The sequence below is a fragment of the Eublepharis macularius genome, chromosome 18 (genome assembly GCF_028583425.1).
Source record: "Eublepharis macularius isolate TG4126 chromosome 18, MPM_Emac_v1.0, whole genome shotgun sequence".
In the NCBI taxonomy this organism is placed as follows: Eukaryota; Metazoa; Chordata; class Lepidosauria; order Squamata; family Eublepharidae; genus Eublepharis; species Eublepharis macularius.
Genome location: NC_072807.1, coordinates 22,437,805 through 22,465,723, shown reverse-complemented (window position 1 = coordinate 22,465,723; position 27,919 = coordinate 22,437,805). Strand labels below are relative to the sequence as shown.

The following is a 27,919-nucleotide window of genomic DNA, read 5'->3' as shown; positions in this document are numbered from 1 at the left end:
TTCCATGGTGGTGTCGTACAGGGTTCCTGATGCAAGAGTATGAACCGCAATCTACAGTGCAATGCCACGCAGCAAAATGGAGTGTGATGAAATTAGACATCGGCCGTTTCCACACGGCTTACCTTGTTCTGGAAAACAGAGAAATCTCGCACGAAATCTCACGAGAAGACTGTTATCACGCGAAATCGCTCGAGAAGATGCTGTTATCGCGCAAGAAGACACTGTCTTCTGCGATAGCATCTTCTCACAAGATTTCATACGAGATTTCTCTGTTTTCTGGAACAAGGTAAGCCATGTGGAAACGGCCACCTATAGGGATGTGATCATATGGTGCAGTGGAGTGTAGGGAAGGAGTATATCCAGGGGCAGAGAGACTGTAAACTGCTTGGGGATGAAATATGGTAAAGCTCTGCCCCCTTTTCAGAATTCAAACGGGCACTGGGGTGGACCCAATGCTCTGTAGCAGAGTACATCTTGCATGCACAAGATACCAGCTTCAGTCCTGGGGCCTCCAGGTTTAAAGTCTCAGGTTAACAGAGCTAAAAGAGATATTGGCAAGCTTCTGCCAGCCAGAAGAGACAGCACTAACCTCAACAGACCAGAGGCCTGACTCCATACAAAGTACCTTTGGCTCTTCCAGTCAGCACAAATCCTCATCAAAGGCACAAATCCTCATCAGACACATCAACTCAACCCAAGGCAAGGCAAGATGGAGAAGCCTGAGATTTCTTTTTTTACGTTTATAAATTTTATTTATTTAAGCTATAAACAATAAAGATAAAAAACACAATCTAAAAAAACACACTAACAATACATACCAACATGAAATAACAATCAAGACAAGCAGCTAATAATAATTTAAAAATACAGTTTAGAAAGATACAAAACAAAACAAAACAAAAACTATAAATTGAGTTCCGATTTTCTCTGCAGCAAATATATATCGTTTTCAAAATCTCGCTTATTCTATGTTAAACATAAGAGCCCTCTTTTTTCTATTGTTCATGATTCTAAATCCAGATATCATCAAATCATTATTATCTATTTGAGGTAAAAAGTCTATCAACGGTTTCCATTCAGCCAAAAACGTAGATAAAGTCTTTTCATCAGTGAAATAAGTCCATTGAGGCAAACTCCAAAACTTTTATCCACCATTCCTCCCGTGTAGGCAATGTTGGAGAAGCTAATTTCTAACAAATTCTAATTTCTAACAAAAAAGCTTTTCTGTACTAGGAGCTGACAGATGTAGAGGGATATGTTAGATGCTTGGTACCTCTGTTCATTCTAAGAGGTCAATCTATATCCTCTCTGAACTGTGAGCTTTTGAAGTCCTGGTGGGTTTTTTTTTTTTTTGCAAGTGAGCAGATTCTCTAACTTGCCTTTACTTTTTGTTATTTATCTCATTTATACTCTGCCTTTTCCCCCAACGGGGACCCAAAGTGGCTTACATCCTCCTCATCACTTCCATTTTATCCTCACAACAACCCTGTGAGGTAGGTGAGGCTGAGAGTGTGTTCACTCAGCATGCTTCCATGGCAGAGTGGGGATTCAAACCTGGGTCTCCCAGAGCCTTATCAAGTACTCTGACCACTACACCATGCTACCTCTCTTGAACCCTTGAGTTAAACTAGGCTATAATGTGAAATAAATAAGAAATCAGTCCTATGAAGGGAAACATTGCTGTGGAACAAAGCTCAAAGAGTTCAAATCCCCACTGGACTGTAACTGGCCACCCAGCTTGAGTGAAGAAAGGGACAAAACGGTAAGAGAGTTGGTAAATGGTATACCCACATAAAGAGAGCCGAATGCCTCATTAGAATACCAAATGCCGGTCTCAGGCGGGTAGCCGTGTTGATCTGCAGTAAAGAGCAAGATCTGCGGCCAGTTGCACCCTAGAGACCAGCTAGATTTTGGGATAGGAGCTTTTGAGGGTCAAAACTATCTAATGATGAGAGTCGAAGCTATCTGATCTCTGATGAAGGGAGCTTTGACTCTCAAAAGCTCATCCCCTGGAAATCTAGTTGGTCTCTGAGGTGCAACAAGACTCAGATCTTGCCCTTCATATGCCAGTCATCATGAGAGATGATTTGCTTTGCCCTCGTTCTCTATCTCACACAGGTCTGAGGAGGAGGAGGAAGCAGATGATGAAAGACAGAAAGGCTTTGCAGATGTGCTCCATAACAATCCAATATTGAGGGCCTGTTTTGGACTCTTCGTAGTTTCACTATGTTGTTTGCCTTTACACAGGTGACCAAAAGATCCTTTTCACACACTTCTTGTCATTTTGCCATTTTCAAGTTTAAAAAAAAGCGTCACAGAGTTCTCCGACCCCTTCCCAGGCACCTCCTTCAGCAGACAGACAATTTTGTGCCTTTTTAAAATAACTGTACATAACTTGCATACAATTTGCACTTGTATCCAAATTTAAGATAGGCCCCTTTCTTTCTTGACAGCACTTGTGGGGTGAGCGGCGGGACCTAGCCTTTTCCCCAGGGTAATCTTTCTCCCCAAATATGCTTTGAAGAGGCCGTTTAGAAACGGTCTGTTGCTTTATTGTCCAAGGCTTTCACAGCCGGAGAACGATGGTTGTTGTGGATTTTCCGGGCTGTATCGCCGTGGTCTTGGCATTGTAGTTGCTGACGTTTCGCCAGCAGCTGTGGCTGGCATCTTCAGAGGTGTAGCACCAAAAGACAGGGATCTCTCAGTGTCACAGTGTGGACACTCCATTAGCATTCCACACCCTGGGAAACTCTTTCAGGATGACTCAGCCCAACCCCACCCCTCCTGAGTAGATATAAATGACCTGCCAACATCTTTTCCACACTGTGACACTGAGAGATCTCTGTCTTTTGGTGCTACACCTCTGAAGATGCCAGCCACAGCTGCTGGCGAAACGTCAGCAACTACAATGCCAAGACCACGGCTATACAGCCTGGAAAATCTGCAACAACCATCGGTCTGTTGCTTCTCTAGAACACACAGCACACTAAAATCTATGAAACACATCAAGTGTTTTGTTCCTTTCTCCAAGCAGCTTTCAGTTGGGGTATGTCCTAAATAACCCACAGAGAGATCAAGCCTCTCTTACGCCTCTCTCCCTGTCTATTGATGGGCATTGGCCTCGTGCATGTATATAATTCCGTGGCATCTTAGACCACCGTTCTGCCTCCACTCTATCAGAAGCTCTAACTTGGAAGCCTTGATCCTTTCTGGATCCCACTCAAATTCAATAAATAGACTTGAGCTTTTGGGGGTCAATATGGTGCTGGTAGTGATTTCTTTACAGCTGGATCAGCAATACTTTCAGGCCAGTCAATTACTTCTTCAACTCAGTATTTGGGTTCTGAGCATTAAAACGTCATTTTGCACCTTAATAACTGCTCTACCAAGGTGAAGCAGCTGTCAACTCAATCCAAATCGAACGCACGAACGCACCAGCCACAGCAAAAGGAGAAATTTTAAACGTATCATAACAGTCCACATTTGGGTTAAATTAGGGGATGACTGGTGGTGACCACTCTGTTCAGATCACAGTTGTGTTCACAGATTGCAAGCAGCTCCTTTGAAGTATCAAAAAAAAGTTTGCTCTTTTTTTTTTGGAATGATCAAACAAATATTCTGCACATCTGCCCTTCCATACCACTTTCCCCTTTCCTGTCCCTTGTCCACCATCCTTCCTCCCCAAGATAACGTGGCTCTTTTTAATCATTTCATGTTTGGTCTTTTCAGCTCTCTTTTATATTATGATGCTTATGCCTAGCATCCACTCCTCCATACTGGAGAAGGTGGCTTTATACAAGAGCATGAAATGTTCCCTTATACAAACCATCAAGAGAGAGGTCTACCTCCACGCTATGGTTTTGTGGATAGGTACTAGGAGCTAGCTGAGAATGGCTTCTGACATACATAAGGCAGTGCGATTGGCAGGATGGTTTTCAAAGTGTTGGATTTTATTTATTTATTTATTTATTTAAAAAATTATCAGCTGCCTTTCCACCAAGGTGCATTGACCCAGCTGGGTAAGGAGTGGGGGAGAGGTGTATGGCTTGTCTCTTTTAGCCTTGTTCACAAGTTACAGTGAATGTGCATGTTATCTGGCCATGTACAGAAGACCCATCCATGTGTTGATTGTGGAGAAGGAGACAGCGGGCACAAATCAGCAGCGTAGTGTGGGTTGGCAGCACCCGAGGCAACTCCCAGTAGGTGGTGCCCCTATTACTTCACACGTGCGTACACTTTGCATGCACATGCTCTCGAGACTGCACGGTGATGTCACTTCTGGGAAGTGATGTCATCGTGCAAGGTACGGCTGCCCCCCAGGAGTCCTCCTGAGATTTGGGCCTGGTCGCCTTCCTGCCCCTTACCTGGCAGCCCTACGGTGCAGCCACCTGCGCTGCTGCTGCCAGCTCAGCGCACTCTTTGGCCTGCAGCTGCTGCAGGAGCGCCAGCTCAGCACCCAGCGAGCCAGCCACCCCATCAGCATGGCAGGTGGTCAGAGTAGCCTCCTGCAGATGCAGCACCCTAACAGTTATGCCCCCCCCCCATCCAGGAGCGCTTCCGTGATTCAGGCATGCTCGCCTCCCTGACCTTTAAATGGCAGTCCTCCAGTGCAGCCACCCATGTTGCCGCCACCAGCTAGGCATGCTCCTTGGACAGTGGCCACTGCAGGAGGGCCAACTCAGTACCCAGCGCGCCAGCTGCCCCGTTGGCACAGCAGGCAGCCAAGGGGCATGGTTGGCCTCCCATGGACACAGTGCAAGCTCTCCCGCTTGGCGTGGCACCCCCTAAAAATTATGTGCCTGTGGCGACCACCCCTCTGCTCCCCTCCCACACTACATCACTGGCACAAATACCAGCTCTGTCCCCCACCAACTCATGATATTCAGCTCATGAGCACCGTGCCTACACACAGCGGAAGAGTCCTCTTGCATGCTCCCTCCTTGTGACTAGCAATATCCAAAGAGCAGCATTGCTTATCACAAGGAGAGAGCAGGTGCATGGACACTTCCTCTACATATAGGCACGGTGCTCATGAGCCAATGATCATGCAGAGGCAGGGGATGGGGTTGATGTGGCCATGGCTGCTCTCTCTCTCTCGCGCGCGCACTTTCTCTGCACATTAAACCAATGCTTGGAAGGGTTGTCTCTCTAGTATACTGTGCACATTTACTTTATATATGCATTGAGCAATTCTCATGTTATGTTCAATGCATGTACAAGTGAACATGTGATTTAAAGTCTATATATATATATATATAGGTACTAGTCCCTGGTTTCATTTGTAATGTGAGCACACACTGCCTTTTTCTTACAAACCAATGCACTGTTGTGTTCACTGTAATGTGTGAACAGGCTAACTGTTCCAGTCTACCCATTTTGCCTGGCTGATTCAGTGTTCATTCACAAGCCGGTTTCAGACCAATTGCAAATGCGTGTCAATGGAATTCTTACACTGCTTTCTCTACACCTGCCTCCCTTCCTCTTCTCTAGCCATCTGTCCAGAGCACCCAGCAGGAAAACCAGTTGCCTCAAACCTGCAGGTCGGGGGCGGGGGGAGGCGGCATGGCTCATCTTTCTAGTTTGCCAGCTTTGCTTGGTTATTTTCTTGTGTAATTTTTTTAAAAAATATATCCCACTTTTCTCCCTGAAGCAGCTTTTCACATCACCTTCCTCCCTCCACAACAACCACGTTGCGAGGGTAGGTTAGGCTGAGAGATTGTGATAGGCACAAGATCACCTGGCAGGCTTCCATGATGGAATCGGGTTCTGACAGAGTTGCTTCACTTTGGCCGTTTCCACACACGTTGGATAATGCACTTTCAATGCACTTTAGCGATCCTTTGGAAGTGGATCTTTTGTTTCACACAAGAAAATCCAGTTCCAAATGATCACTAAAGAGCACTGAAAGTGCATTATCCAACGTGTGTGGAAGCAGCCTTTGGCTGATTCCGCACACATTGGATAATGCACTTCCAATCCTCTTTATAGATCATTTGGAATGGATTTTTTTGTGTGCGGAACAAAAAATCCACCTTAAACAATTGATAAAGTGCATTGAAAGTGCATTGAAAGTGCATTATCCAACGTGTGCGGAATCAGCCTTTGTCTCTGTTTGCTCCTTGAATCCAGGGGCTGTAGCACAGTGGCCCACCAGGAAATTTGGTGGGGGGGGCAGTCTTTCACTTAGCTTTTCATTTATGCTTATTATTAGATTTATATCCCACCCTTCCCACACTCAGGCTCAGGGCGGCTCACAACAAACGTTTAAATACTCTTTCACTTACTCAGCTTTGCAGTTTCCTTTTTTACATACATTCCCACCATTTTGCTAGAAAGTTACAAGGTATTAAAATATCAATTATTGGAAGGTAATAGCTTTATGTTCTCTGAGGTAGCTCCAACATAAATGTCAGTGTTATGAAATGATATTTCATTTGGGGACCAACAAATCAAGAGATTTAGCATACGGGGGAGAAATGATTGGAACAACTTGAAAGCTGCCTTAACCAGAAAAACTGGAAAACATATTTATATTCTTACGATGGAAGGGGGAAAAATGCACCCCTGGGCATGTTTTAAGTGTTCTCCATCTTTTGGATAAATGGTAATGCTGAACAAAAAAGAGTGTGCAGAGAGGGGGGAGAAAGAATGAAAAGATGACCTTCTAATAATAATTTCACGAGCCAACAGGGAATAAGCTTTCCAACATACTGAAATCATCTACACTATGTTCAAAGCAAGAATTTCCCCGTGACTTCTTAGCTTTCGTATAGGCCACCAAAAAGCTTCATTTTTTTCTCTCTCTCTCTTCTCTAACAGGGTACAGTTGTGATGGTACCTACTAGGTAATGCGTATGATACTTCCCGTTGTGATGGAGAAAGAAAGGAAACTTAGATGTTGTCTAAAGCAGGCAAGGATCCATCAACTCAGTAATTCTGGTTAATTCTGGTCCACATCCCAGACTCTAATTTAATATGAATATAGACTTCAGTGCAAGAAAGTACAACTGTGAACTGAACATGAACATTTCATATTTAACACACCCAAAGTATTTCTAGGGGCTCAATGAGCTTACATGAGAATATAGGAATGGTCCATCTACCCCATTGTCCTTTCTCCAGCAGTGGGTTGGAAATCTCCAGCAAGATGAGGGTTGGAAATCGTCATCTGTGCAGTTCTGTACTTACTCAATAGTTTTGTTATAGTCAGGGCCGGATCTACAGTTGCCGGCACCCAGGGCAACTGAACACCAGTTACTCGCGCGTGTGCAGTGTGACACACTCCCAGTGCTGCATGATGACATCACTTCTGTGATGTCATCACGCAGGGCGGTGAATGCCACCCCACAGCAAGCAGACTGTCCCGGCATGCCGCGGAGCTGGCAGCAGCAGCGCAAGTGGCTGGGAGGCTGCCCGCGCCATTCACCTGCCCTGCAGGACAGGCCTCCCAGCCACCTGCACTGCAGGACAGGTCTACCAGCCCCCTATGCTGGCTTTCGCCTGTCCCGCAGGACAGGGGGCGCACAGCCAGTGCACCCCCTGTGATGCCACCCATGCGCTCCTGGGGCTGGCAGCTGCGCCCGGCGCCCCCTCTTTGGTGGCGCCAGGGGCAGACTACCCCCCCCCCCCGTCGATCCGACCCTGGTTATAGTAACAATTCCATTCTACATCCTTCTGCTGATTCAAAATGAATTTCTATGAATTTGTACAGATGTGCCTAAGCAGCTTGGGAAAGATACGTGAATTCCCATTCCACCACCCCACCACCCCAATAAGAGCCCTCTGAGGTAAGGTAAGGTAGGAGAGGATGAAGTGCCGAGATCATCGAGCCAGTTTGCTTGCTGTAGTGAGGACTCAAATCCAGATCTCCCCACATCAAGTCCAACATTCTAACCACTTTGACATTGGCTACCATCCATAAAGTATATTTTTATTCTCTCCCTTCCTCCATGGAGCTCAGGGCAGCATACATGAGTCTCCCTTTCCTATTTTACCCTCTCAACAACCTTGTGAGGTAGGTTAACAGAGGGATAATCACAGGCCCATGATATTTGAACCCAGGTTACTCAGATACTACATACCCCACTGGCTCTCAATAACTTCACACTGGTCTCAGATGATAGTAACATTAAGAGTGGCAGAACCGGTAGCCAGGAAGCTCTTACCCACCTGTCAGCTACAGTTCCTTATAGGGTTGCCAGGTCCAGGTTGGGAAATTCCTGGAGATTTGGGGTGGAGCCTGAAAAGGGTGGGGTTTAGGGATGGGAGGGGCCTCCATGGGTTATAATGCCATAGAGCCCACCTTCCAAGGCAGCCATTTTCTCCAGGGGAACTGATATTTGTCACCTAGAGATCACTAGTAAATCCAGGAGATCTCCAGTCACCTGGAGGCTGGCAACCCTAGTTCTCTAAGAAGTTCTCCTACACGTGCCCCATTCATAATAAATTAATAGGCTCCTGAACATTTCAGTGAGATTAATGGGGCAATACTAAGTCATTAGACTTAGCTTTTTTTAGGGCTTTAAGTTGTTTTTCTGGCTGCTGTTTTGTAACTTTTATTATTACTATTATCAGGGCTTTTTTTCAGCAGGAACACGGTAGAATGGAGTTCCAGCACCTCTTGAAAATGGTCACATGGCTGGTGACTCTGCCCCCTGATCTCCAGACAGAGGGGAGTTTAGATTGCCCTCTGCACCGCTGAGTGGCACGGAGGGCAATCTAAACTCCCCTCTGTCTGGAGATCAGGGGGCGGGGCCACCGTTCATATGACCATTTTCGCCTAGGGCGATTTAAACTTTAAAAAACTCTCCCCTTGTTCCAGCTGACTCAAAGTGACGTCATTGTGCAGTCCTGAGTTCCACCACTGTGTTCCACCACCTCTTTTCCTAGAAAAAAAGCCCTGACTATTATAATGATTTTCCTTTTTTTTCTTTGTCTGCTTGATATTTTAAAGAACGTTGTAAGCTTCCCTGGGGATCTTTCTCCTGATGTAAGAATCAGGGTCTTCGAACGTAAATAACGAACCCTGTTTGACCCGCTGCACTGGAACAACATCAAGCGGAGAGATGAGCCATTTCAATTCACCTTCCTTCCCGGCCTCCGATATGCTATCCTTTTATATTTTGCATCCGCTCCTAGACCACAGGTGTCTGTTTGCAAATGACCATCCCCTTTCTCAGAACTGGGCTGAGTTTAGCTTGTTGTTCAGGCCAAGCATAGCAAATCCATTTGCCTCCCTAATATTCTCTCCCCCTGCTGCCATTACTTCTCTGTTTCCTGTCTCACACAATTGGTCCAGGAATCCTGCGTGCTTCTTCCAACAGCTGCTCCATTTCAGCTGGTGCGTGCAAGAATCGCTCTATGGAGATCGTAAAAAACTTGGAGATCCCTGGCTCCTATTGTATGTTTGATTGCTAAATACTCATTGGGCTAGTTTTCTGTTGCATCAAAGGGATGCTTGGGGTAATCAGTAAATAAGCGAGCGAATAATGCAATCCTGCCCCAATTGTTCTTCCTTCCAAGGTGTTCAGATCTGCTTACCCATATTTACTCAAACGAAAGACACCCTTGAAAATGAGATGACCACCTCTAAAAAAGGGTTATATGCAAAAAGGTTTTGAGTTGGTATACACATTTGTAACTGGTAGGTGAATTAACATGCCCCCTTATTTTTCTTGACAACATCCCTTGCCCCCCCCCCTCCTTTTCACAAGGTGAAGAATCGAGACTGTTGACAGAATATAAACTACAGAGAGAATGTATGTTAGTAGAGAGCGCCCTCAAGTCAGAGTTGATTTATGGTGGGGTTTTCGTGGCAAGAGACTAACAGAGATGGTTTGCCATTGCCTGCCTCTGAAGCTCTGGTCTTCATTGGAGGTCTCCCATCCAATTACTGACCAAGGCCAACCCTGCTTAGCTTCTGAGATCTGGCAAGATCAGGCTCACCTGGGCTATCCAGGTCAGGGCCTGCATGCATCTTGGTGGTGGAGAGCACCTTCAAGTCAGAGTTGACTTATGGCAACCCCTGGTGGGGTATTCATGGCAAGAGACTAACAGAGGTGGTTTGCCATTGCCTGGCTCTGCAACCCTGCTCTTTGTGGGAGGACGCCATCCAATTACTAACCAAGGCCAACCCGGCTTAGAGTCTGAGATCTGGCAAGATCAGGCTCACCTGGGCTATCCAGATGAGCTTGATCTTGTACAGAGAGAATATAGAATATATAAAATTAACAAAATGGAGAACATTCATACTTTGTTTTGACTTGGCTAGTTCTGACAAGCAGACCCATAGATGGACAATGAGGCTTTCCATCACTCAACCCTCTGGTCACTAAAGACGTGAACCCAAATCCTAACCTGCATGTTTAGAGGGCATTAGATAACAGTACACTTATCAAAATACTCTAAGTAACCCATTGATATAGCCCTACAACTAGGAACAGTCACCTAGCTAAATTATTGGATGCGGAGAATTCCCTGTCAATGGTCTGGCATGATCTCCAACATGGTGCCCACCAATATGTTTCCTGCAGCTTGCTTGCTTCTTTCCCAAGGCAAAGACCCAGTCCTGGCTTTCCTCCACCTCTTTGGACCAGGAGGTGTTTCACAAAGCCCCAGGAGTTGGCACCTCTGGGTCTGAAAGGGAGCACCCATTCAGAAACACACCCGTCTCAGCAAGATGCTTGGCTTGGAATCCCGAAAGATTTTGTCAAACCTTTCAGCATTTTGTGATTGCTCTCATCCCCTACCATAGCCATTCGCCGGGGGGCAGGGGGGGGTGTTGCAAAATTTCCAAAGTGCTCACAGGCTCGGCAAGGCCTGATTCCCTCGAATGACTCACAACAGCAGCTCTGATGTTCAAGTTAAATAGGGTTAGTCCTGGAAGATCATGGTCAGAAAACCAGCTGGGACTCATTATTACCAAAAAGCAAAAGGAAATGTTAGATCCAAGTCCTTTCTTAGGGGTGAGCAGCTGACAATCTCCACCGACATCCCATCACACACTAAGGCAAGTCAGAGTCAATTTATTCCAGTGGAAGGAGAACTTTTAGCTGAAGCCAGCTCATTTAATTTAATAAGAAGAATGAACTGGATATGTTTTCAGGGACTAATGTTTGCCCTTCTGACAGTTGGAGATTTGGTTTTAATTAAATTACAAGTGCTCCTTGTTAATGTTACCAGCAAAACATTTATTCTTTGGGCTTGATTCTTTTCTCCATGGTGTGGGTTCTGTCGCTTGGCCTTTTAGAGGACAAGTAGACTTTCCCTGAGGAGGGTCCCTTCTGCTTGGTGGGGTGAGATGGCCTCCCTCAAGCAATACAATTTAGGACATCGTTAAAGAGTGAACTATTGAGATTACTGATTTTTTTTAACCATTATGGATTAACTGCTGTGAGAATCAAAATATCTTAGGCTGGGGTTCCCCAATGGGGTGCCTATTGGTGCCCCTAGCCTACCAACACTTTGCCTGGTGCCCATCAAAGTGTTTTTAGAACATGGGTGGGGCCAAGCAGAGGTGCTGCACATCAGGAGTTCAGACTGAGCATTTGAAATCTGGTTGGCTTTGCAGATTTTTAAAAAAACTGCTTCAGTAACAGCTGCCATCACTTGGCCTGGAAATGACTGAGAGGTGATATGATAGCCATCTTCAAGTACTTGAAGAGCTGTCATATAGAGGATGGTGCGGAGTTGTTTTTCATTGCCCCAGAAGGTTGGACCAGAACCAATGGGTTGAAAGTAAATCAAAAGAGTTTTCAGTTAAACATTAGAAAGAACTTCCTGACAGAGCGGTCCCTCAGTGGAACAGGGTTCCTCAGGAGGTGGTGGGATCTCCTTCTTTGGAGGTTTTAAAGCAGAGGCTAGATGGCCGTCTGACAGCCATGCTTATTCTGTGAACTTGGGCAGATCATGAGAGGGAGGGCAGGAAGGGTTACAGCAGTGCTTAGTTCTTGTGGCCCAGGGTAATGCCGATCACCACTTTGGGGTCAGGAATCAATTTTCCCTATGCTAGTTTGGCTAGGGATCCTGACAGTGTTTTGCCATCTTCTGGGTATGGAGCAAGGGTCACTGGGTGTATGGGAGGGAAGGGTAGGTAGTTGTGAATTTCCTGCATTGTGCAGGCGGTTGGACTAGATGACCCTGGAGGTACCTTCCAGCCCTATGATTCTATCATCACAACACAAGGATCTTCACTGTGTTACTGTGTATGATCAATTTAAAAGGCATTTTGTTAAGAAGAAATTTGGCCTGAAATGTTGAAAAGTTACTGTTGGAGTTATGCATAATTTTACCCCCTAACATTTTGTGGTTGGCTCCATCTTCTGGGGCAACCATTTTGTGTTTGCACCCACCACACTGTATCAGAATTCCAAAGGAATAAAATTCTTTTAAAAACAAGCAAGCAAACAAAAGAATTCCAAAGGAGTCCAAAGGCTTGAAAAGACTTAGAGCATCTCTATTCTTCCCTCTTTAGCGAGCAATATGGGGTATGAAATTCTCGCTAGAGCACAGCCAAAATAGTGGGGGAAGGGGGGACACAAATTGCATAAGTGTCTTTGAGCCCCTCTCCTTTGGGATACGTCGTAATCATTGGGGAGGAACAGCGAATGAAGCCATCAATACAGCGTAAGGTAGGGAGGCTGACAGCAGAGTCCTAAGCCAAGTCATACTTTTGTAAGCCTATAGACTTCAGTGGACTTTGAAAGGTGCAACTCTCCTTGGGATTCCACTGTAAGTCATCCTAGCAACAGGACAGGTTCTGACTTTTCTCCATTCAAAGACAGGCAATACAAAAGTTTTGTTTGCCCCCCGTGATGTCACTAGGCATTGAACTCTGATTGGCTATGTGGTACTCTGATGTCATCATCACCCTCTCAATCCCTTTTTTTTAAAAAAAAATCTTGCTCTTTCTCCAAAGAGGCTAGGCAAGACTACATAGTTCTTCCGTTCATCAATTCTGTAAGGTAAGTTTTATTGAAAGAGACTGGATTAAGACCACCCCATGAAAATCATGGCTAAGAAGGGATTCTTCTCTCCCCAACATCACTCAAATCAGTACACAGACATCCTGGGTAGGTGATCCCTGATTGGTTGCAGTCAAGGAACCATCAAAAATAAGAAAAGAAAAACGGAGACAGCAACGAGGAACACATGGCGACAAAATAAAGCTTTGGGGAAGTTCAGAGAACAATTTGAGTCTTCCCAAAGTCCTCTTTGGGACAGAATTTTTTTGCCCATGAAAATTGTGCACAGGGAAAGACTTTGCAACATTCTCATGCTTATCACACTGATAAGAAAGATAGAGCTCAACAAGACATGACTGAGAGCTCATGTCTATATGTCATAAACAACAATGCAATTTCTCAATCCCCCCCACCCCATCCCTGTAATGTATAGCATGGGAGGCACGTGACATGATAGGCTACACATTCTGTTTCACAATCTCTGCTGCTATTGAGGGTAGGGAAGAATACATTATTCAGTGATGTTCTATCACATTTCCTTCACTGTACAATACAGGGAAATGAGTGACAACTTAACACACATCCTATTTTCAGTGGCAGGTCCATGCTCTTGACCCTCAAAACAACCAGGTTTGCTTTACAGCAGATGTTATTATGTCATAGGGCACAGGAGAGCTTGTATGAGTGAGCTCCAGTCAAACCACCCACAGCCACCCCACAGGAAGCGCATTGTACATGAACAGACTCAAGAAAATGCCAAAATACCTTGTAGAGGCCGTGGCTGCAACCGCAGAACGTACTTTCCATGGTGTAACTCCTCAGCACGCCTATTTCTCGCCACGCCACCACCCGTGCTGTCGCAGCACGCGACTTCTCCACCAGGAAGCTGCAGCTGCTCATGAGAAATGCGGGGGCCACTTTATCTAAAACCTTGGCAAGGGTCTGCAAAACACAAAATAAAGGCACCTTCAATGACATGGGGTACATTGCATTTAAATTTAGCAAAAGCTGTAACCTTAGTTACGAGCTGTAATCTTAGGCAAAACAGCTTCTCTTGTTGCAGTTTAAGTACCAGTCTCCAACTGTCTTGCCAGGAGGACTTCTTGGAGGCAGAAGTAAGGGATGCTGACCTATTAACTCAAGATCCCAATCTGACAGCTAAGCAGTGCTTCCCTTTCCCTTGCATGCCCAGTTTGCTGGGGTACCTTTTCCCTCTAGTCAAAAGGACTACCAACACATTTCTAAAACACTGAAGACAATCAGTTTTGAGCCAGGTAGGTATACCAAGATTCTTTCTGTGTGGTGTTTTACCACTATGCACATCAATAAAACACCATACAAAAATATCCAGTACATAGAAATCACTTTTGTGTGGTGTTTTACCGCTATGCACAACAATAAAACACCACACAAAAATATCCAGTACATAGAAATCACTTTTGTGTGGTGTTTTACCGCTATGCACAACAATAAAACACCACACAAAAATATCCAGTACAGAGAAATCACTTTTGTGTGGTGTTTTACCACTATGCACATCAATAAAACACAAAAATATCGAGTACATAGAAATCACATCAAGGATGATAAAACATGGGGTGGGGGGAAGTTGACAAGACCTGTTGGCTTCCTGAGATTGAGTATATTATATGCAAACTTTTTCAGAAGAGGCAAAGCCCACTGTGAACACCAGTACCACCCGAGCCCAGATGTCCAAGGAACCCCTACTTATGGTTGCCCATTCTGGTTTGAGAAGTTCCTGGAAATCTGGGGGCAGTGCTAGGGGAGGAAGAAGTTCGAAGAGGGGAGGGAGATCCGTGAGGCTGTGGTGCCATGGAATCCACCTTTCTTCAGGGGAACTGGCCTTTGTGGTATGGTAATTCTGGGAGAACTCCAACCTCTGCATGGATAACGCTACCCCTAGTGGGGACTCACAAACTGTAAATATGAAGGACACCCTTCCTTCAGAACCTGCCCAGTTCTGCAGTTCTCAGGAAAGAGACATGGCAAACTCACTGCAGGCAGCTTAGGCAGGCGAGCACGCCCTGTTGGATCAATTACTCACAGGATGACCTTTTTTCTCCCTGTCTTGCTGAAGTTGGCTGACAGCAGCTGCCAAAGGGTGTGCTACAGTGGGAGCAACAGCAGAGGACAGGAAAGGCAGGGGGAGGGGCAGTGTTGCCAAGTCATCGCCACCCTCTGTCCTTGAAAGCCATGGGGACCCAAATTATTATTTATTTCTTGAGCACATCCAAGGGGTTTGAGGACCTCATTCTCCTTTCCTCTATTTCTTACAACAACCCTGCAAGGTAGGTTAGGCTGAACGAGAATGACTGGTTCAAGGTCACCCAGCAAGCTTCCATGTCTGGGTGGGGATTTGAGCCTGGGTCTCCCAGATCCTAATGCAACACCCTAAACACTAAACCATACTGGCAGAATGCACTGTAAAAAAAAAAAAAAGACCTTCAAAAATAATGCAAGAAGGGAGAATCTGTCATGCATGGGTATGAGAAACAAAACCAGGAAATTCATAGAACAGGATTTGGATGAAAGTTCTGGATCATTTTGGAAGCATTCCTGATTTCTAACTCGAAAGAGAATTGTCACCGTAGATCAGTTGTATCCCCCTGGTATTTATGTGTATCTGCTTTTAATTTTAAAAAGAAAGCACTCCAAGCACAATTGGAAGCCTTCATCCACTAAACACCCTTCAAAAGAAGATTGGCACAATATCCATTAGGGGAGTATTTCGGTCCTCTCTACAATATTTCATTACCTGGGCAAAGAACGCCACCTATGGTCCCAAAAGGGAACAGGAGCCTGTCTGGGAATTAATTCTGTTTGCTTTCCTATTCCTTTCTTACTGGCCAGCAGATCTTCACGCTCCAGATCTCCCCCCCACACACACACACACACAACACACACACACAAACACACACAGTTCATTCTATTAAGGTGTGAAGGAAAAAGAGGGCTTTTATTTTATTTTCCAAAAAGACCCAAGTCACACAGTTTAGAGCACGGGACTCTAATCTGGAGAGCCAGGTTTGATTCCCCACTCCTCCACTTGAAGCCAGCTGGGTGACCTTGGGCTAGTCACAGTTCTCTGGAGCGCCACCCACCTCACAGGGTGTTTTGTTGTGGGGGTGATAATAACATACTTTGTAAACCGCTCTGAGTGGGCATTAAGTTGTCCTGAAGAGCAGTATATAAATCGAATGTTGTTGTTGTTGTTATAAAAGGAAACCAGTTTTTCTTTTACCACAACTTGCCCCCTCCCCGATGTTTAGGGTTCCCAACATAGCCTCAGCAAATACTGGGAGATTGGGGATGGGGGTGGTGCCTGGGAATGGTGGAGTTTGGAGAGAATGTAATCACTTCTAGGTGATGCTCTAGACTGCCTCGCCTTGTCTCTATCATCTTTACCATAGACGCAAGGGAAAATACCTAGAGTATCAGTACATGGAGGCTATTTTTTTCCTCCTGCTCCTGCCTGGCAACTGGTGGGAGGGTTGTGGGTAGGGATATGGGGGAGCATAACACTGGCTTGCAGTGTTATGTCATTTCCATTAAAAATGGTTTTATCATAGAGTTTCTGGCAATTCCATGAGCTACCAATGTTATTTCTAGAAGGTTTTAAAATCAGAACTGGTAAATGGCCATGCTGCAGGGGGGACTTGGAGCAGGGGGGAAACCTCTGCTCCCATCACAGAAATGGAAACCCAAGTCTAAATGAAGTAAATAAATAAATAAATATTGCATGCACACATTGAGAGCCAATGTGGTGTAGCACAAAATGTAGCACATACTAGGATCCTGGCAGACCTGCTGTGGAAGTCTGCTGGGTAGTTTCAGGCCAGTCTCACTCTCTCAATCTAACCTACCTCACAGTGTGGTGGTTGTGAGAAAATGGAGGAGGGGAATACAGTCAGGGCTTTTTTCTGGGAAAAGAGGTGGTGGAACTCAGTGGGTTGCCCTCGGGGAAAATGGTCACATGGCTGGTGGCCCCGCCCCCTGATTTCCAGACAGAGGGGAGTTTAAACTGCCCTCTGCGCTGCTCAACAGTGCAGAGGGCGATCTAAACTCCCCTCTGTCTGGCGATCAGGGGGCGGGGCCACCAGCCATGTGACCATTTTCAAGAGGTTCCGGAACTCCGTTCCCCCGTGTTCCTGCTGAAAAAAAGCCCTGAGTACAGTGTTGTAAATCACTTTGGGGGGAGAAAAGAAAGGTATAAATAACTAAACACATATATACACATTTGCGTAACCAGTGTCCATAACTTTCATTCTTGGTCTGTCTGGTTCTGCTTTGAAGGTCTGAATACCTAACCTTGTTGCTTCTCGACTTAAGGCATAGCCCTTGCGCACTGACACATTGAAAAGAAACCCTATGTGCAGACACTAATTCAATTTTGCTCCTGAAGACAATGGAAATTATCTTTATAAACAACCTTTTAAAAGTTTAATTAAATTAAAAAAAAACACTGCCAGGTAACTGGAACATGAAATGTACGCAGCAGCGCTCATTTGTAAACATTAGCAAATACGAACTTAATATTCTGTTTGTTCTACCAGTGTTTCTCAGGTCTCGAGCTAACAGTTCTTTCCCCTCTGTTTATTTTCTCATTAATTATCATTTAATTGAACTTTTTTTTTTTAAAGAGCCATTTGTAACAACGTGGCAAAAAAGGAGTAGAATTCTCTTGCTCTCTCTCCACTTTTTACTAAAGAAGGTATAATATAGGCAGAACCCTCCACTATCTCTCAAGGTGCAATTGCTTGGTAGTGGTGAAAGGTGCAGCTGCCTTAAGGCGACTCCATACGGTTTTCAAGGTAAGAGACATTCAGAGGTGATTTGCCATTGCATTTCTTTGCAGAGTAACCCCGGGCTTTCTTGGTGGTCTCCATCATAGTACTACTAACCCAGGCTGAGTCTTGTTAGTATAATTGCTTACAGGGTTGGAAAGTGGCCGGGCCATGTCCTGTGCCTTTGAGAGCAGCTTGGTATGAAGGAATCAGTGCAGAGAAACTTTCCAGAGATGGAGAGAGGCATTTTCATTGGCCACTCTCTGCACATCTACCAGCTGTTAAAGATAGATGGGGCCTTGACCCGGATGGCCCAGGCTAGTCTGATCTCATTAGATCTTGGAAGCTAAGCAGGGTCAGCCCTGGTTAGTCCTTGGATGGGAGACCACCACGGAAGACCCAGGGTCGCTATGCAGAGGCAGGCAATGGCAAACCACCTCTGTTCATCTAGTGCCTTGAAAACTCCATGATGGGTCACCAATAAGTTGGCTGCAACTTGATGACATTTTACACACACACAGAGGGACAAAAAGTTTCCTTGTTGCCCCATCTACTTCTGGGCTCAATTCAACGTGCTGATTATCATTCTGAGAGCCCTAAATGGCCATGTACCAGGATACTCAAGGGATTGTTTCCTCCCCTATGAAACTGCCCAAGAACACACATTTTAAAATTATTATTTACTTCATTTATACCCCAAATTTCCTTCTGATGGGGACACAAAACATCTTACATTGTTCACTTCTCCATTTTATCCTCACAACAAAGTAGGTTAGACTGAGAGTGTGTGACTGACCCAAGGTCATCCAGCAAGCTTGCATGGCAGAGTAGGAATTCGAACCTGGGTCTCCCATATCCTAGTCCATCTCTTGAACCACTATTCCACACAGGTTCTCTTCTGCTAAGGGTCTGCTTCAGGTAACTCCATGACCCAAGGTGAGATGGGTAGCAACTAGAGGTGGGCATGAAATGGGAAAATGGAGATTTGTTGCAGTTGATGGTTCGTCATGTTTCATGAACGACGATCCACGAACCAGCATGAAATTGCTCGGTCTGTGAACTGGTTTGTTTGGTTTATGAATACGTCACTTCCAGGGCAGCAGAAGGTCTGCAAAAAGCCCATCCCCTCCCCGCCCCATTGCCTGGAAACTGATTGATCAGCACCAGGCTATCTGCAATGACGAACAAAAAAATGAACCAAATAAAATGATCTAAAAATCATTGTGGTTTGTCAGAAATACCCTCCAATGAACCACTGGATTGTGAACCTAAAAAAGGGCCAGTTCATGACAAACTTTGGTTCGTATCTTGGTTCGTGCCCACCTCTAGTAGTGACTCAAAACAGGTCCTTCTCAGTGGTGACCTTGCCGCTGTAGAGCTCCCTTCCCACAAATGTTTGCCTGGAGTCTCCTCACTATGGTTTTGGACAGCAGGCCAAAAATTGCTGTACCCCAAACTAGCTTCTCTCTCTCCCTCTCGCTCTGCAATGTGTGCTGCTTTCATTAAGTATGGCAAAATGGCAATTACATTGATTAGGTCTTTCACATTGGAATGATTTTAATGTTCATTTCAATTGTTTGAACTGATGATTGCATGTAAGGATGCATTAACTTGAATGTTTTCAGTTGGGGAGAAGGTTCTTTAATGTTTCAAAGTCCCCTCTTTCCATAGTAGAAGCTACTCATTCACCCCTTAAGTGGTATGGAGCAAAAGACAGGTACCTCTCAAGTGCCTTCCTTCCTTCTCCTGAGGTTAAAACTGTTGAGGGGAGAATAATTTTGTTTTGGGAAATGTTAACCCTCCGGTCTTGATCCCAACGCTACCCTCTTTGAAGGATAAAATATGCACATACCACTTTGGGTCCCCAACAGGGAAAAAGGCACGGGTAATAAATGTAGTAAATGAGTGAATGTGATTGTGGATCTCCAATGTAACATATACTTTGACTGCCTCAGGGTCTGAATTTTGGGTATCGTACATGTATAATCAGAAATCCACAGCACAGTAGAAGTGTGGGAACAGCTTAGCAGTAAGAGTCTCAGAATGGGATCGGAGAGACCCCAAGGATGGGTTAAAACACAGTGAGTTCCAAAAGCTGCATCACCTTTAAGAAAATAGCAAAGGGTCCAGTAGCACCTCTAAGACTAACCAACTTAATTGTAGCATAAGCTTTTGAGAGCCACAGCTCTCTTCGTCAGATGCATGGAGGGTATGGAGAAACTGGCCAGAGATATATAGATGGTGAGGGGAGAGGGTGCAGGGAGCAAGGGTCATGTAAATGTAAATAAGTTCATGAAAGAGATGGAGTGCACAATCCAGGCTGGGTGTGACCCCTCCCCTCCATGGCAGAATCTGAATAGAATGCCAGCTTTTGGTAATGAGATAACCATCCCAAGTCTCTCTTCAAGTTTGACTGAGTCAAATTTACATATGAATTACAATTCAGCAGCTTCCCGTGGGATTTTGTTTTTGAAAGGTTTCTGTTGAACTATGGTGACCTTTAAGACCTTGATGGAGTGTCCTGGTAGTTGGAAGTGTTCTCCCATGGGTTTCTGGATGTTGGCATTTTTAATGTCAGATTTGTGTCCCTTTATTCTTTTGCACAGAGGTTGGCAGGTTTGTCCAGTGTACAGAGCAGATGGACATCGTTGGCACATGAGGGCATATATCATGTTGGAGGATGAGCAGCTGTAAGAGCCAGAGATAGTGTAGTTGATGCCATTGGGTCCTGTAATCATATTTTCTGGTTAAATATGAGGGCAGAGTTGGCCAGTTTCTTAATAACCACTATGCATCTGACAAAGAGAGCTGTGGTTCTTGAAAGCTTATGCTACAGTTGGTTAATCTTAAAGGTGCTACTGGACTCTGCCATTTTGCTACTGCAAACTAACATGGCTAATTCCTCTGGATCCATCACCTTTAAGAGGCTCCATAACATTACCCCCACTTCTTGCCCAAAATTTTAATTATGGTACATGTTTTAATTGTTGTTTTTATGTCTTTACAATTTTAAAACTCCATTTCTTATTGTTTTAATGATGTCTTGCTGCTGTCATTGTTGTTTTGGTTGGTCTTAATGGATTTAAAATGTAATATGTTTTAATTTCTTAGTTGTCTTGGTGCACCTAGCATCAAGGGCAGAGGGCAGAAAAGCAAGATATAAATGTTGTTAAATAAAAATAAATTTTTCCAACAATGATATTTAGTTTTTAAAATGTAGTTAGAGCCTCTTTCCCCATAATCCAGCCCTAGCTTTTGAATAAATAAGGCCTCGGGGTACCCATGAAGATCAAAACTCCACACGCAAAAGGAAATCAAATGACAGTTGTGCCAATCTGCAGCAGCAGGTTGTTTCTGGTCACCCATTGCAGATTCAATGCACGGTTCCACTGCCTGAAGGCAGTCTTTCCGTTCTCTCTGTGCACTTGCCAGCTCTCCCTGGTTCCCCAGAGTTCAGGTGGAATAAAGCTCCTGGAGATGTGCTGACATTAATTTTTTCTCCTACTCTTCACAATCCCACAGTAGAAAAGGGAGATCACGCTGAAGGAGGTCTGGTGAAAACTTGCTCAGGGCAAAGGTTCTATATGTAACAGATGGCATTGGGAGGGCCAGGCCTAACCAGACAGAAAAGACAAAAAAGATTTGTGATTGTGTTTTAATCATAACTTCTGACTTATATGCCGCCATTCAGGACAACTTAACGTCCACTCAGAGCGGTTTACAAAGTGTGTTATTATTATCCTCATGGCAACCACCCTGTAAGGTGGGTGGGGCTGAGAGAGCTCTGAAAGAGCTGTGACTGACCCAAGGTCACCCAGCTGGCTTCAAGTGGAGGAGTGGGGAATCAAACTTGGTTCTCCAGATTACAGTCCTGCCGCTCTTAACCACTGTATCAAACTGACTCTCACCTGATCCAGGCAACTGTTGAAGAAAGGACCTCTGGGAAAGATAGGGTGCTTAACCCTTTCCTTCCATGCCTCTTTCACAATTTTCATTTTAAAAGAAAGATACATCAGGTCTGAACCTGTCTATTTCCACCCACAGGGCTAATTGCAGCTTTGGATGGGCCATTTAAATTGTGGAAGAGATGTGGGAGGAAAGGGTTAAACACCTCCCAACCAGTTTCTTTGAACAGACTTTGGAAAATACTCCAGTGTTTGTGATGGACCACTCACCTGTGCCTTATCATGGGGAACAGTAAAACAAAAATCAAACATGCCTAGAGGTGGGCAAGACAATTTTATCTGCAGCCCCCACACTGGATTGTGTCTTACCCTGTAGCCAACATCCTCTGTGACCACCGAGGTGTCGATGCTGCATCCTGCCTGCCACAAAGTCTCCTTTATGCTGCATCCATACAGGAATACATTCTTCTTCTGGGAATGGCCATGATAGTCACAAAACACCTAAAGGGGGAAAAATAACAACCCACTAAATATTGCTCTCAGAGAGCTGAACTACACGAGACGAATTACACGCGTTTCTGCATTTAGAATTGTGTGTACTCCAGCGTGAATGTATCAACTTTTCCCCAAGCTGAGCACGTGACCTAGACTTCAGTCCATGCACGTGTCTTGTAACTTCAGTCTATTAGGCTGGCTAGTTGCTAAGAAGCTGCACCCTAAACAAGAGGAAAGTTGCTTGTAAACAGCCACTTGCTTGGTTACCCAAGGTGAAGAGGACTTGTCTCCAGGTGACCACGTATGGAAACTCAGAGAATTAATTATTTGGAGAAGTTAATAGGCTGCAAGTGACTAACAGCCTCATGAGGTCTAGATACTTGAGAGCTGAGATAGCATAGTAGCTAATGCATCAGGAAGTACCCAGTTCAAATCTTGCCCATGTCACTACCAATGGCAATCTTAACCAAATGTAACCATGCGTTTCTAAACCTGTTCAGTTCAGTAGACTGAGGGCCAAGCTACACATGACGAAAGACACTTGCCTGGCAAGTGGATTGAGTGGAGGGCAAGTGAACAGGGAGAAATACACTTGCCATTCAAGTGTCATTTGTCACTTGTAGCTTGGCCCTTAGAAGACTGTAGCTTTGCCCTATATCACAAAGACTACATTGGTGACCTTCAAAGCAGAGGGTGTCATTTCAAGTCCACCACTTGAATGGACTGCAAGATATAGGCAAACCACTAACCTACCCAGAGGACTGTTCGGCCTTATCTTCCCAAGAGAAAGCCGTACTCTCCTTTCACCCTCCATCCCCAGTCCCCTCGCTCTCCAAGGGTCTTAATTGGTTGTTTCTTTCTCACTCTACCACAGCAATAGGGTAAAAGGGGAACTGGCAGAACAAATAAAAGGTGACAGGCTTGGCTCTGTCCTTCACATACCCCTCCCTCATTAACTCTTTGTCTCAGGGGGGGCTTAAACCACACATTTCCTGAACAACGGGCAGTAGTTAAATTTTACACACTTACACCTAAATAGTTATGCAGTACACTAATCACAATTATTTCCAGCAGAATGCAATTCCGTTTAAGACTGCACTGTAGATTGCTTTAGGCAAGCGATTTTTCTCTCAAGCTTAGCCTTCCTCCACATTTGCCATACAGGGAGAACAGCAGCATCCTACAGGTTTGCTGTAAGGCAAGTTGCAAGCCAACAAGATAAAGAATAGGGTTGCCAACTTCCAGGTGGTGCCTGGAGTTCCTGCGGAATTACAACTGATCTCTCGACTACAGGGATCAGTTTTCCTGGAGGAAATGGCTGCTTTGGGAGGTGGACTCCATGGCTGCTGAAGTTCCTCCCGCCCCTAAACCCTGCTCTTCTTAGGCTCCACCCCCAAATCTCCAAAATTTTCCCAACCCAGAGTTGGCAACCCTAAGAAAGAGTCATATATAAATGCTACGTATTTAGAATGTATTTATACTCTTTCAGAGGAGTTATCCATGTTAGTCTGTAGTTGCAAAATAGTAAACAGTCCAGTAGCATCTTTAAGATTAACCAACTTTATTGAGGCGTAAATTTTCGAGAACCACAGCTCTCTTTGTCAGATGCATGGAGAGAGCTGACAAAGAGCATCTGACTAAGAGAGCTGTGGTTCTTGAAAGCTTATGCCTCAACAAAGTTGGTTAGTCTTAAAGGTGCTACTGGACTTTCTTACTATTTTATATTCTTTATATCCATTCTAGAGACAAGGCACATTTTGACACAGTAAAATCTCAAGATATAAAACACTAAGGCTGCTTCCACATGCTCTTAATGGGATTGCCTAGTCACCAAACACTGGGGGCTTTTCTCTAGGAATCCACACAGCTGTGTTTGCAAAAGGGCTGCAGGCCATTTGGCTTCCATTTGGCTTCCATGTTTTCGGTGCCTTTTCTGGGAACGCACTTTCCGCGCTCCCCAAAAAGGCGCCAGAAACATGGAAGCCAAAGGGCCTGCAGCCGTTTTGCAAATGGAGCCGTGCAGATTCCTGGGGGAAAGCTACAAGCGTTTGGTGAGTGGGCCATCCCTTTAAGAGCGTGTGGAATCAGCCTAACTGTACTACATGGCAGTACTACATGGATTGTTTCCTTTACGGCAGGGATGAGGTCAAATTACTCATCCCTGTCAGTTCAAATTGAAAATCTCCCCTTCTATTGTGTGTTTTCCTTGGTGAATCAAACTCATCATTCTTTGTTTGCATGCCCTTTTCTGCTTCTTCATAATGAATCGCCCCCCCTTAAATTTGTAGTAGTCTATGCTATTTCTACAGGGTTAAAATAGCATAAAAGAATCAATCTATGGCAATGGCAACATGCAACATCAGAAAAGGGCACATTCGCATACTTATATATCATGAGGATTGTGTATCATGAGGATTGTGGTTTTGTGCTGAGAATTCCACACTAGAACCCTTAGCAGCTGCCACTGCCACCGCCAACTCCAGTTCATAGCCACAGTTCCCTGGGTGCTTAGGAAGAAGAGCTGACTGTTAAACTCATTCAATTCTGCAATGCAGATACTTCCTCAGAGAACAAGTTCAGGTTTTCTTATTGCACCACAACATAGCCATTTTTCAGCTTGCTTTTACAATCAAGCAACTCCTGTTATCCTTGCAAGAAGCAAAAGCTACACTTTACGAAGCAATTAAGCACCACTTGGTTTTCTTTCCATTCGAAGCTTATACCGCACAATTTGCAGCAACTCATAAGCACACAATTACAGAAACGGCTTCTGTACAGTGTTATTTTGCAGAGTTGATCTGAGGGAGATAAAAGAATTGTACATGACCTCTCTGCGCTGCAAACTGCAGCATCCGTCACCACCTAATCCACTTGTCTAATCTGTCGCTTGGTTTCCTGGCTGGCTGTACACACCTGGGTGATAGCAGTTTCCCCTGCTTTGGGACTGGATTTAGATTGCCTTTATAAACAGCTATCGACTCCAATAGGACTTTTTAAAAAATCAGGGGTTTATTGATGCGGGAGACAAATATTGACCTGGCTTTTGAAGAACAATCAATTGTCCTGTTTGCCAAGATGGGAAGTCAATATACATCGGTGGTATATAACCACCCTCCCACACATCTTCACTATTGGGAAATCTCTAAATTACAAGGCTAGGATCCCCCCCCCCGAAGTGATTGGATGTTTCTTTAGTCTGAATGTCCCTATAAGGGAAGGTGAAGGCTGTAGGATGGACTGAGATGTCTGAAGCTTCTTTATACTTCTTTATATGGAAGCAGAACGTTTGTCTATCAAGGTCAGTCTTGTCCACCCAGCAGTGGATGTGGCTCTCCAGGGTCTCCGATCAGGCAAAGCTCTTTCAAATCACTTATTGCCTAGTCCTAGTCCTGGAGATGCCGGGGATTGAACCTGGGACCTTCTGCATGCTAAGCAGAGGCTCTTCCACTGAGCCACTGCCCTTCCCTAACTTGTTTGCACCTCCAATGGACATGCACTTCTACTCTCTCTCTTGGCCAAGGATGCTCTCTGTCTCTTCTGGTACATTGCTCTTTCCACCCCACCCCCTTTATATGCATCACATTTTTTGTTTTCTTGAGGTTACCATTCTTCAGGGATAAGCTCCCTCTCTGGAGTCTCTACCAATTCAGTCTCACAGTGGGGAGAAAACATCTCTCCCAAGTTAGTGGATGCTCATGAACACGGAAATACCATATGAAGATGCTGAGGACTGGATCGAGACCTTCTGCAGGCCAACCTGATGCCCTGTCACTGAGAGCTAAGCTACAAGAGACGAATTACATGAGGAGTAGCACGTGAAGGGAGTTGCAATGTTATCCGGGAAGCTGAATTTTAGAAGGAATCGGAAGGCTTTGTCAATGTCCCCTCCCTACAGAGCCAGGGAGACGGCTGCTCAGAGGGTTTGTTAATTTCTTCTTTGCCTCCAGAAGGCTCTGTTAGTTTCACTTCCCCTCTTAAGAGGCAAAGAAGAAATAAAGAAACCCTCTGAGCAGCATCTCCCTGGCTCTGTAGAGAGGGGAAATTGACAAAGCCTTCCAATCTCTTTTAAAACTCAGCTTCCCAGCTAACATTGTGGCTCCCTTCACGTGCTCCTCCTTGTGTAATTCGTCTCTTGTAACTTAGCTCTCAGCCATGGCTCAAACCCCTCTTCCCATTATCTCTAGAGATCTTATATCAGTCTTTCCCACTTGATCAGTACTCGGATAATGTTGATTGCACTTTAAAGGTTCACACGAACAGCCCTGCATACAAAGCTGTATCATTTATGCATAGACCACTGCACACCACTATGAAACCACAATGTGGGAAAGAGGTTCATGTTGTCGTTGGCCACATATGGAAGAGTAGTGATTGATTCCCATAGGAATATCTGCTTATATAGACACAATGAGAATTGTGTCTATTGCAGCTACCTTCTTTCTGCTGGTAATTTGAAGCCTGGGCATGGCCAAAGACACAAGGAGATCTTAGTTGACAGATAAAACTTGGGACGAACCTTTCCTTCCCTCTCTGCAGGCAATTTAAAGACAGGTCATGGCTGGAGGTGAAAAACTTTGGAACAAGCGGAAGGGCAAGAACCAAAGCTGAACACTTTAGATCTTAGCTGGTTGCTCACAGCCATGATCTTATAGCAGAACCAGCCCTGGACAACTTTGTGGCTCCTCACCTCTTTCAAGGGAACCTATTGGGTTGTTTGGATTTATTTAAATTGCATTTCATTTTATCAGCCACTTTGAACCCTTTAAATCCTAAGACTTAAGGATGGCACGGTATAGCCAAATCTTGTGAAAACTTGGAAACTAAGGAGGTTAGTATTTGGATGAGGGAACCTGTCAGGCTATGGATAACAGGATAGAGCAGACAGATCTCTGGACCATTGCATCAGACACAGGTTCCTGGTTAAATGTTTTTTTATTCAGAAATCAGATCATTTCCATATACAGGTCCATAGTTTACTTAGAAGCAAGAAAGCATCCAAGTAGTACAGCTTCCTTGAAAGGAATAGAGGCTTGAGGAAAGTACAGGTCTAAATACTCAAACATTTCCCTCCTCCCTAACCCCCCCCCCCAGTTTTGAGTGGGAAGAAGTCTGGGAACTTTTTCTGGAGTTTACACATCAGTTAGACAAGACAGAAAGGAATTGTAGCATTTCAGACAATGCAAGGTCATTTCGGTGAGCTTCAAAGAAAGAGATTACCTAGCTGTGTTCTCAGGCTGGGAGAGGGAGAAACAAAAGTGATGCATATAGCATTTGCAATATGAAATCAAAACACAGTAATAGCAATTAGCATCACCTAGAACAATGACATGGATGTAGGGGTTACAGACATGACAGAACCACCCAAAGAAAGACACTGGCATACCATCTCTGCTCTTTACTTGCTATGAAAGCCTCTTGCTGGGGTCCCCATAAGTCTGTTGTGACTTGATGGGATAGACACCCATATGTGTATGTTTGAGACTCAGAGAAGAATCAGGGAAGAGAGGATCTCTCGATGGTTATTACCAGGGCTTTTTTTCAGGGGGAACACGGGGGAACAGAGTTCCGGAACCTCTTGAAAATGGTCACATGGCTGGTGGCCCCACCCTAGATTGCTCTCCGCGCCACTGAGCAGCGCGGAGAGCAATCTCAACTCCCCTCTGTCTGGAGATCAGGGGGCGGGCACCACCAGCCATGTGACCATTTTCTTGAGGGCAACCCACTGAGTTCCACCACCTCTTTTCCCAGAAAA

General features: G+C 44.9%; 1 protein-coding gene across 1 annotated transcript in view; it reads right to left on the bottom strand.

Annotated features, from left to right (window-relative positions):
- The window catches only part of AGBL1 (AGBL carboxypeptidase 1), a 433,907-nt gene that overhangs the window by 193,697 nt on the left and 212,291 nt on the right, over positions 1-27,919 (bottom strand). The window contains exons 20-21 of the mRNA XM_055003103.1: positions 22,042-22,173; positions 13,728-13,904 (exon numbers count right to left, since the gene is read on the bottom strand). Coding sequence (XP_054859078.1) covers positions 13,728-13,904; positions 22,042-22,173 — 309 coding nt within the window. The remainder of the gene's footprint in view (positions 1-13,727; positions 13,905-22,041; positions 22,174-27,919) is intronic.